Below are 12,181 nucleotides of genomic sequence, written 5' to 3'. Positions count from 1 at the left end.
AGGAAAGAGCAGGACTCAAGTTTGCTCCTTCAGATACATAACCTACTGTATATGGCATCACGTAGGTAGGGAAAGGATGACTGAAGGAAAATATGTGTGATTTAGAATGGATTTATACACTGAGGTTACAAAACATTAGGAACAGCTTCCTAATATTGAGTTGTACCCCCTTCTACCCGCAGAACAGCCTCAATTTGTCGGGGCATAGACTCTACAAGGTGTCAAAAGCGTTCCACAGGGATGCTGGCCCATTTTGATTCCAATGCTTCACATTGACTGGATGTGCTTTGGGTGGTGGACCATTCTTGATATACACATGGAACTGTTGAGCGTTAAAAACTGCTGCGTTGCAGTTCTTGACACACTCAAACCGGTGCGCCTGGCACCTACTATCATACCCCCTTCAAAGGCACTTAAATCTTTTGTCTTGCCCATTCATCCTCCATCCTTGCCTAATCACCCTCAAGCCAGACAATCCATGTCTTCATTGTCTCAAGGCTTGAAAATCCTTCTTTAACCTGTCTCCTCCCCTTCATCTACACTGATTGAAGTGGATTTAAGGTGACATCAATAAGGGATAATAGCTTTCACCTGGATTCACCTGGTCAGTCTATGTCATGGAAATGTTTTGTACACTCAGTGTATGACAGAGAATACACGTATTTGAATAGACACACAGGTTATAGAATGCCCTGAAACACTGAGTGACTTATTGCTGGTTCTGGCAACAACCCGTTGTACTGATCACACCCTCTCACTCACACTATCTCTCCTTTTGTTCAGTACACATCAAACAAACAGTATCATGCAGATGTGCTGTTATGCAAACATTCTACATCGTATTCGGATCTATTCGGTTTTGGGACAGTTTTCCTTGGTGTTTTCCATCATTTGTTTACATGAATGCATGTGGAACCATCCTTATCCGATAATCATGACAGAGATCATGGGCAGCCAGTTATCTTTCTCCCTCACGTTAAACTGGAGCTCTTCCTGAGCTCTCTTCGTCTCTCTCACTCTGTCGCTCTCTCTCGCTCTCTCCCTCTCTCTCGCTCTCTCTCTCCTCTCTCTCTTTCTCTCCCTCCTCTTTCACTCTCTCTCTCTCTCTCTCTCCCTCTCTTTCTCTCCACTCTCCGCCCTCCCTGCCCTTGTCACAGGGCCTAGCATACCTCCAGGCTATGTCTGCGTCAGCACTCATTAATTTACATTAACCAAAGTGTCAAAACATGGGCCGCTGGAATCTATCTGTGATGAAAGGGGAAGCAAACTGTGCAGGTGTTCTCAGTTTGTGTGTGTGTGTGTTTGTGTGTGTGTGTGTGTGTGTGTGTGTGTGTGTGTGTGCGTGCGTGCGTGCGTGCGTGCGTCGAACAGGACAGGGACATTCGTTGGAGAGCTTGTTTGGCGCACTTGGAGTAGGAGAAGTAGCCAAACCCTAGTGTGACTGATAGAGTTGCTTAGAACAGGGAAGGCCAACAAGAGTGGACAGACAGTCACACGAACACAGACTCAAAAGCTCAGTCTCACAGGTATAAACATGCACTGTTAGTCACACCAGTGGATTAAATGGATAAAAAAGATATTGAGTGTCTTTCTGATAGGCTAGGTCTCCATTATGTAATACCTGTAAGTGAATATGATATGGACTCACAATTAGCAATAATATGTGGTACTGTCCCAATTGTGAATTATAGTTCGGTATTCATTTCACAGTTGGACTTTATAGTACTGCAATACTCTCGAGAATAATGTGCCACTGACAACCATAGTCACAAGGGCTGGAAAATCAGGATATTTTTACTTGATTGATGGACTGATATATAAAAAATAACTGTCTTAGATGGAAAATAAAGGCAGTGCATCTGCTTTTATATTCTAGGTGTTCAAATGTCAATGCGTTCAAGTGATGCACTTTCTATGCTTCTCCTAGGTGCTTAATGCCTCAACTAAACCAAGCAGTGAAAAGGTCAGTCAGGGAATTCAGGTTATGACCCCTGACCTCAGGATGAGAAAGTGTTACAGTTTAGGATGTGCTAAGAGGGCCCTGCTTTTCATAAAGTGCATGTTTCTCCATGCTGGGGGAGGTGAGGTTAGCGCACCATAATATCATTAACTCTGGCTAAGAAAGAAAGAATGGGTGTGGTAAATGGAGTTGATGGGGGGACCTTAGCCCCGCACCCCACTGGGCGCTGCTCGGAGCACAATATCTCTGCAACCATGAGATTAAGCCGGGAGAGAAAGCGCTTTTCCCCATTCACACGCCCTTTAGATTGTTTTATTAAACCATTTGAATAGGGATTTCCCAGTCTGCCGACATGCGGGGTCTGGCCAACGCATAGTTCTCTGTTGCTATGACTTAACTTGGTCCCCACTAATCACTGGCGAGGGCAGAATTCATATAAAATATCTGGGGCCATTGTGGGGCTAACGCGGCGTGACAGTGGCAGCACAATAGGGGATTCAGCCCCCCAGCAGGTCGTTGGGACCACTTGCCATGCCAGGGTCCGGCAAACTATGATAGGGGGGGGGTCACAAGTAATCAGTCCACTTAGGCTAGGCACCCCCCGACACATTCTGTTCCAGGTAAGCCCTGGTCTGTCCCACCCACCACCCACCCCTAGATGTCAGGACCTAGTTCTTGTTTCTCCGTCTCTCCTTCTTTTTCCTCATCTTGTCCCCAGAGATCTTATTTTCCTTTCTTTTGGTCTCATCCCTCCATTTCTCCCTCCTCTCTCCCCCTTTCTTTGCTCCGCGGCATCATTGTCAGTAAGCCGTAAGGGTTTGACCCGTGGTTTATTGGCTTCCTGATAATAAAATAGAAAAGACACCCTCCCAAGCTTTAGACCATTCATACCTCCAACTACCAGCCACCACCTAGTGACTGCTTCAGGGTAATGGAATAAGAATTCAGTCAACATTAACTGTGCTGTCATTTGTAAAGTTCTATCTGTACGTTTCAAAGGAAGACATTTTTGGATGGGATTCAAGCAAATAAATTAGCCCTTTATTCTGTTTTTATTCTGTTTTCCCAATCCGCGGTGTATATATATCACACAATTTCAAAACATTATGAGCAAGGAGCAGCAAAGGATATTAGAGATACTGGGGATAAGGTTGGGTAGCACTTCTTTGTATAGTCTGTCTATAGATACTCAATAAACTCTCAGTAACATGTCAACTGGACTATAGACGTTCAACTAATCTATACTAGACTGTTAAGTCATCCGCATCCTTCCCGTCCGAAATAGTTCTGAACAGTTTGTGCCTATATTATGACGACACTTTGGTCACATTTTGTGACACATTTTGGTATCAGGTACGTTTTTTTTTTTATGCTGTTCGTGCTCACCAAAAAGAATTTTGGAGGCAAGCCGAAGTTCGGTAGCCAAAGTCTACGTCCCTTCATCGGTCATTGGTCAATAGTAGGGATTCTTCAATGAAGTGATTGTTGTCGTTCAATGATAGACGACTCGTTTTCATGCACATTTTTTCACTTAAGAAATACTGCACCAAACATCTTAGTTAAATGAAAAATCGCACGACTAACATCTACTGGGCAAAAACATCAAAATTAATGACAGATCTTTTGACTGGCGTATACTGGCTACGGCGTCTCAAGATGGACAAAGTACCATTGGCACTTTTTTCAATTGAAATAAAATAAATCTTGTTTTTCAAGCGAAGGTCTTTTAGGGGAGTGTGCGTGCACACTCATTCGGTTCGCCTAGCTGAGTTCGTCTAGGCGCCAGCCGACCCGAAGCATGCGGAAGCCTTTAGTTTCAATGCTGAGATGCGACATCCCAGAGTAAACCATAATAGTGCTTGGTACAGTCCTGCTAAGGGAGGGTGTGATGGAGAATGGATGCCAGTAAACCTCTGTTGCATCATTGTTCTTAATGCCCCTTATTCCTCAAACTGGTTGAAACCTGCAGCCTGGGAGGAGCTCACACAGTACCTACTCCCCATAGTCATTTACTTATCTCTCTCTCACTCTCCCCCCCAACTTGTTCACTCTTTCTCTCCCTCCCCAACTCCCTCCCCTTTTCTCTCTTTTTTCTTCTTCTTGTCCAACTCTCTCACTCTTTCTCTCTTTTTCCCTCCCGTCATCCTTTTGCTCTCCTTTTCCCTGTTCCTCTCGCTCTCTTCCCCTTCTACTACCCTCTCTTCCTAGCTGTCTCTCTGTTCTTGTCATTGTGCAAGACCATACAAGACCTAAGCACATATATCCAGGGAATCCTTCCTGTCATAAGGGATCCTGTAAAAATCAGGGACAGTGGAACGTCAACGAGACCTCACTGAAACATTGCACCTCATATTAAATGGTTATAGTTTGACATGTACGACACATCCCTGAACCTTCCCTCTCTCTCTCTCTCTCTCTCTCCCTCTCTCTCCCTCCCTGTTGTGTCTCGGCTTAGTCTTATAGTGTGAGGCCATTTTCCTAACCTTTCAAAAGCTTAATTGAGTCTGTTAATTATAGTCCTGTCAGGCCTGTCTCTTCCTCTCATCTCCCTGGAAGTTTCTGATGATGAGTCACCAGTAAACTATGTCAGACAGACAGAGACCTCCCTCCCTCTATCGCTTGCTCTCTCCCTCCCTCTCTCACCACACGCACACACACCCAAGACAGATGACTGTCCTTGATTGCTCAAGCAGATCAGATTGGATTGGATTGAATTGTATTGGCATGCCAATCAACATAGTCATACATTGCAGATGTCTATGACACTGTCTATGGAATGTGTACGGATCGGAGCTTGATGGAGCATTGTTTGTGTGGAGCATTGTTTCACGAACAAGTGTGGCCTAATGATTACGTAAATGGAATATTTGCTTTGGTAGGGTTGATGTGTGACATTTACAGTATTATATAGTATTATACAGGACAGCACAGAAAAGTAGCAGGTGCCAGCATCATCGTTCTGTAGACACTGATCTGAATTCCTACATGCTTTTTGAGATACATTAATGGGTACATTCGAGCAAAGTTATTGGTAACAATTTATCATTCTCTGCACTGCAATGGTTTCAGATGTATGGACCTGTATGTAAACCATATAGATGTAGGATCTTAATTTGAGCTGGTTTGCTACAGCAGGAAAATAATCCTTCAGCAACAGGAAATGTGGATTATTATGATGGACATTGATGGACATTTATGATGGACATTTAATGGACATGTTTGTAGGGGTTGATACATTTCTCGTCAGGGCAAATCAAGTCTGAAATTTCAAAGTGGAATTTGCAAACTTTAGAAGACTTTTTAAAACTGAAATACACTACAATTTTGCATTTTCTGCTTTGTGGGAAAATTCACAGCCACAAAAGAGTGATCAAATTTAGATCCTACATCTGTATGAACTATACTCATTCACAAACAGAGATCCTACACACAAGAACTGAGCTGCTTACAAGCAGCGTTGCGTAAAGACCTATGTGGTTGTTCACGTCTGTAAGAATGCACCCATACGATAGATATATAAATATGACATCTACTTCTCCCTCTCTTTACAGCCACGCGTGAGTCAGCATTCGTTCATGCCATCGCATCAGCTGGTGTGGCGTTCGCGGTGACACGGTCCTGTGCAGAGGGTTCGGCCACCATCTGTGGTTGTGACACGCGCCACAAGGGTCCGCCCGGCGAGGGCTGGAAGTGGGGCGGCTGCAGCGAGGACGTGGAGTTCGGCAGTATGGTGTCCCGGGAGTTTGCAGATGCCCGTGAGAACCGGCCCGATGCGCGCTCCGCCATGAACCGCCACAACAACGAGGCTGGACGAACAGTGAGACATTTTCTCTCTCTCTCTCTCTCTCTCTCTCTCTCTCTCTCTCTCTCTCTCTCTCTCTCTCTCTCTCTCTCTCTCTCTCTCTCTCTCTCTCTCTCTCTCTCTCTCGCTCTGCATCACTGATAATATCAGCCTTATGGATTAAACATTCATAAACATCCCCAAGTGTTAGTTAGACTTAACATTCATTAAACTAATTGCATCCCTGCGTCTATCTCTCCCTCAGTCTCTGAATGACAACATGTTTCTGAAGTGTAAGTGCCACGGCCTGTCCGGCAGTTGTGAGGTGAAGACGTGCTGGTGGTCCCAGCCTGACTTCAGAGTGATTGGAGACTACATGAAGGACAAGTATGACAGTGCTTCAGAGATGGTGGTGGAGAAACACAAGGAGTCCCGTGGCTGGGTGGAGACGTTGAGAAGCAAGTACAACTTCTTCAAACCCCCCACGGAGCGAGACCTGGTCTACTACGAGAGCTCGCCCAACTTCTGCGAACCCAACCCAGAAACAGGCTCGTTCGGGACACGCGATCGCACCTGTAACTTGACGTCGCACGGCATTGACGGCTGCGACTTGCTGTGCTGTGGCCGGGGACACAACACCCAGACGGAGAAACGGAAGGAGAAGTGCCACTGTATCTTCCACTGGTGCTGCTACGTCAGCTGCCAGGAGTGTGTTCGAGTCTACGATGTTCACACCTGCAAATAGATAGGGCCTCTGGCACCACTCTTTCTGCACCTCACCCCATTTTTTAAAAAAAAATTTAAGACTTCAACATATAAAACAAGAAGCTACTGTACGAGTCGGGCTCAGAGAACTTGAGAGGCTTTGATTTGACTTTGATCTAGTGTTAACCGACTCGGCTATAGTACAGTCAGCTAATAGGCAAAAGAAATATAGCCGCCTGTCATGTGATGCGGTGGATTCAGCCTCTGTCTTAGAATGCTGTGGTAGTTCTAGAACACAGAGGTGCGCCCATGGAGGCTCCATTCAGACAAACAACATGATGACGTTGATGATGTTGATGAACACCATCTCATCGATAGAGGCAAAAGAGGAGACCATTACAGAGTGGGCTGATTGTAGCCAAGGAGGGACTTCCAGTGATTTCCAGAAAGGTGTTTCAAGGTATTGGTTTCCTGACACAAGAAAAGAGAGCTGTAGGTTTTATACGGGCTATATAAACTGTGCTGTTGACAAGCACCATATTGGTGAATTATCTGTGTACTCTGTGTCGTCACCTTCATGTAGAGCATAACAGCACTGTCTAAACCTTTGGGACACCATACAATCTATGATGAACATGTCATATTTTTCTATTCCCACTAGATAGGCCAGCAGCAAAGTAAAAATTGGCTATATTATAAAACTGTATGAAAACAAAATGTATATTTTTAATCTTAATTCAAGGTTACGGTTAGGCATAAGGTTAGCAGCATGGTTAAGGTTAGGGTTAGGTTTAAAATCAGATTTGAGGAAGATAAATTGTAGAAATTGGAGGGGTTTACGACTTTGCCGCTTGCCCAGATAGTGACAACAATATTTTTCAAAATATTCTGTGGTACTCTCTGCTCTCCACCCTCATGGTGTTATTTTTTAAATAAAATGCTTATGAGTTTATATATCTACAAAAAACAGCATTTCTGAGCTATGTTCTCAACTTTGTATTACCATAACCAGGTTTCCATCCAACCTTTTTATTTGTTCATGTCGGATATAGAAATGTAATGAAAGGCCTGATGGAAACAGCAAATTTGCCTAGTAAACTTCCAAATTTCGACAAAACAAAATACTTTAGACAATGTGCAAACTTTTTGTGTTGGTAAAATTAATAATGCAAAAAATGACGCTGGAAATGCTTTTATCTTCGAGTCACGCGATGACTTGTTGTGTGGTCCTCCCACTACGATTTGTAAAAGAATGCCATTTATTAGACTACAGATTAAATAAATTACGATGAACTTCACAGGGGGGTGACATTGCACTGTGATGAGCTTGATGCACCTTTCCAATAAATATCAAGATACTTATTCTGGTGACATGATAATCGATGCTTGGCTACCGTTTGACAAATAAAAATAATCTCGCTATTTTGTCCATAATAATCTCATCATGTCGGCGTATTACCGCACTGTATCTGCGAGCTGTTGGCTAGAGCGCACGTGCCAATACCAGAGTAGGCACATTCGCTATATAACGCAACATTGTTTTGTGACAAAACGATCAGTAGAGTTGAAAATGTGATGGAAACCCATTTAACTTGTATGGGAATTCAACCGCGAAAGTATGTTTTATGTGCACTACGTCATCACATACAGACTTTTATCTGCAACAAGTCCGTTTGATGGAAACACATATCTGGTGGGAAACTGAGCAGATTTAATTTATGCAGATTTTAGAATATTCGCATGAAAATCTGTCGTCAACTGGATGGAAACCTAGCTATTGATACACTCAAAAGCACATATTCTACTCTACATTTGTGGTATATAAGTGGTAACTAACTTTTCGACTGAGTGAATGGGATTTTTTTAATGTTAAATATAGATCTAGTGTTAACCTGGTACTAATGTTGGGGTTAGAATGCAATTGTACCTAAGTGAATGTTGTTTTTACATTTCATGTTCTCAAATCCTCTGGCTTTTTTTTATCTGTGGTATTAATTGGGATTATTCTGATCTCAAAAAGCACATGAGCACAAATCAACCAAACAACAGGTTTGAAATTAAGAATATTGAGAAAGCATTGACGTGTATCCCTATACAATGTACTATAAATGTCTCATCGGAACCTTGCTACAAGAGGTTTGGCCACAGTACGATCGATGATAAAACAAAGTTTAGCCCAAAGACAAATTACTTTCAGCTGGAGGAGCATGAGGTGGTCAGTCTAAAGTGAGTTTGAAAGTTCAGCACTTGTGTCTAGTTGAAGAGTATGAAGCTTATTCTCCTCGTTTTTATCAGTGTTAGTAACGTTCACCGAAACACAGTGTGTATATCACCACGTGACCCGGTGCAGACAAACCCATGCTATTTAGTGTTTGAGAATGAACGTTTGTGAAAGGGAATTGCCCACTAGAATATTTCTGTTTTTTGTTATGCCCATGAATGCACGTATGCTATGTTATCTGTAAGCTATTACTTATTGTAATCTGAAATGCTCCTCAGCGTATACTTTGTATGTCATGAACAGCAATCTGATGGCAAGTGGTAACCCAGATGCAGTTGCTGTAAAACTATGACCAAAAACTGTGTATCTGATTCTGATCCCTGGCTTATTCTTTCTCCTCCAACCTTAGAAATAGCAGCATCACTGAAACTATCAAGACTTTCCCCTTTGTATGCTGCTAATTATTAACATGTATGTATGTACAGTGCCTTCAGAAAGTATTCATACCTCTTGACTTATTCCACATTTTGTTGTGTTACAGCTTGAATTATAAAAAAAAAAAAATCTCACCCATCTACACACAATACCCAATAATGACAAAGTGAAAATATATGTTTTAAATGTAGCAAATTTAATGAAAATGAAATACAGAAATATCTAATTCCCATAAGTATTCACACCCCTGAGTCAATACATGTTATAATCACCTTTGGCAGCGATTACAGCTGTGAGTCTTTCTGGGTAAGTCTCTAAGGGCTTTGCATGCCTGGATTGTACAATATTTGGCCATTATTTTTTTCAACATTCTTCAAGCTCTGTCAAATTGAATGTTGATCATCGCTAAAAACCAATATATTCAGGACTTGCCATAGAATTTCAAGCAGATTTAAGTCAAGATTGTAAATCGGCCACTGAGGAACATCCACTGTCTTCTTGGTAAGCATCTCCAATGTAGATTTGGCCTTGTGTTTTAGGTTATTGTCCTACTGAACGATTCATTAATCTCCCAGTGTCTGTTGGAAAGCAGACTGAGTCAAAGGCGAGTTCAACATGGCTTCTGTTTCCAGGGAACATGTTGCCAGAGTAACAATTTAAATTGAACGATTTTAATGAACATTCAAAAATGTTATGGTGAAATATCAAACAGCTACTTCTTGTAAGGATTACTGTGGCTTTTTAGCGACAATATTCAACCTGAAAACGACTTAGCTTTTCCTACTAAATATAGTAGAAATTGAATACACCACAGCTTTTCCTCTAGGAAAACCACTATGCTTGAAAATATGCAGAGTGGTACTCAGTAATGTGTTGTGTTGGATTTGCCCCAAACATAACACTTTGTATTCAGCAAAAAAAATTAACTGCTTTGCCTCATTTCTTGCAGTATTACTTTAGTGCCTTGTTGCAAACCGGATGCATGTTTTGGAATATTTTTATTCTGTATAGGCTTCCTTCTTTTCACTCTGTCAATTAGGTTAGCTTTGGAGAGTAACGACAATGTTGTTGATCAATGCTCAGTTTTCTCCTATCACAGCCATTAAACTCTGTAACTGTTTTAAAGTCACCATTGGCCTCATGGTGAAATCCCTGAGTGGTGTCTTTCCTCTCGATCAACTGAGTTAGAAACGACGCCTGTATCTTTTTAGTGACTGGGTGTATTGATACACCATCCAAAGTGTACTTAATAACTTCACCATGCTTCACCAAGGGGTTGGATACTCATTGGCTCTAGACATTTCAGCCCTTCATTTTAAATGAATTGGTAAAAAAAAATGTAAAACTTTATTCCACTTTGACTTTATGTGGTATTGTGTGTGACAAAAAAAATCTAAATTTAATCCATTTTAAATTCAGGCTGTAACACAACAAAATGTGGAAAAGGTCAAGCGGTGTGAATCCTTTCATAAGGAATTGTATGTTTATGTATGTTATTATTCTTTCTATGAAAGAAAGTGTTTAGACTTAGTTTGAACAACAATGTGAAGTTTTCTACTAATTCATTTTGCATATAGACAGCATAGACATGTATGTACATTAACCAAATAGACATATTTTGATAAGTATTGTTTGCTATTCTTTGTTTTGGTTGGGGAATCATGTATTGACTGGTCCAACTGTGGATTCCAATTATGTTGAGCATTTGCTCAGATGAACTACTCATTGCTTGGACAAATCTGACACCTGTTTTACAGGTCTACTGTACATCAGTACACCTATATTATGTGAGATCAAATGCAAAATAATATTCATACCTTTTGCAGAACAAAAATTACAATACTGAACCTTGAATCAAGAGTTATGAAGACCATAAGTAGCAAAGAACTTCAGCAATAGTGTTGCTGGTTCCAGAAGCTCTTGAGAAATAGTAAAGATTGATGGTTAATGAAATAGTCAACTATATATTTTCTGTCTCAGGCATGTGTAGCTCTCACCATGTCCATCTTCCATAGACTTAGACATTCCTTATACATTGACTGCTGTAATCCTGTTGAAATGAAAGGCCAGCCCTAGAATGATCCTATCACGATTCACATTATATGACTTTTTGACTATGATAAACTACTGAGCAACCATTGTTGATACAAGATGTGCTTTTCTGCATTTATATTTTGTTTAATGTTTTGTCTGTCTGTCTGTCTGTCTGTCTGTCTGTCTGTCTGTCTGTCTGTCTGTCTGTCTGTCTGTCTGTCTGTCTGTCTGTCTGTCTGTCTGTCTGTCTGTCTGTCTGCCTGCCTGCCTGCCTGCCTGCCTGCCTGCCTGCCTGCCTGCCTGCCTGCCTGCCTGTGTAAACAATTTGCTGATGTTATAAACGTTTTCTTATGGTCTTTAAATCCAAAGTTTTGTACAAATTAGTTTTTGTGTTTTTATGGATTTCTAAAGTCTGATGTTTTTATGATTATTTATTTTACCGTAAATGTATATATTAGTAAGTAAGAGTATATATTTGCAGATAAAATCCTTTTTCGAGACAGTGTTGTTACTTGTAGCACTGTAACAGTTTTACCTCAATGTCTGTTTTAAAACTGATTGTACACAGGATACTGTTTGTCCTATTGTCTGTACTAGATTGATAGATGTTAACTTTATAATAACATAATAAAACAACATAAAAACTACAAACATGGAGTCACTTTAAATTCATTTTTTTATACTATATATAGGCCTAGTCTCATCGGATACAAATTTCCATGCAGAATGATTGGTAACAGTGTGGGGTACTTCCATGTCACCATCTTCTTTCCATCAACCACAAACGTGTTTACAGTGAACAAAAAAATATATATGTAAAGTGTTGGTCTCATGTTTTATGAGCTGAAATAAAAGATCCCAGAAATGTTCCATATGTACAAAAAGCTTATTGCTCTCAAATGTTATGTACAAATTTGTTTACATCCCTGTTAGTGAGCATTTCTTCTTTGCCAAGATAATCCATCCACCTAACAGCTGTGGCATATCAAGAAGCTGAATAAACAGCATGATCATTACACAGGTGCACCTTGTGCTGGGGACAATA

The 12,181-nt window shown here is 41.2% G+C and overlaps 1 protein-coding gene across 1 annotated transcript in view; it reads left to right on the top strand.

Annotated features, from left to right (window-relative positions):
* Positions 1 to 11,787, top strand: part of LOC106599872 (protein Wnt-3a) — a 34,120-nt gene extending 22,333 nt beyond the window's left edge. Inside the window, exons 3-4 of the mRNA XM_014191223.3 lie at positions 5,512 to 5,777; positions 6,007 to 11,787. Of these exons, the coding sequence (XP_014046698.1) occupies positions 5,512 to 5,777; positions 6,007 to 6,486 (746 nt within the window). The 3' untranslated portion in view covers positions 6,487 to 11,787. The remainder of the gene's footprint in view (positions 1 to 5,511; positions 5,778 to 6,006) is intronic.
* The last annotated feature ends 394 nt before the right edge of the window (positions 11,788 to 12,181 follow it).

This window comes from Salmo salar, chromosome 03, assembly GCF_965601325.2.
Source record: "Salmo salar chromosome 03, fSalSal1, whole genome shotgun sequence".
Lineage (NCBI taxonomy): Eukaryota > Metazoa > Chordata > Actinopteri > Salmoniformes > Salmonidae > Salmo > Salmo salar.
The sequence above is the reverse complement of the archived record's forward strand: the minus strand, read 5'-3'. Positions and strand labels throughout refer to the sequence as shown.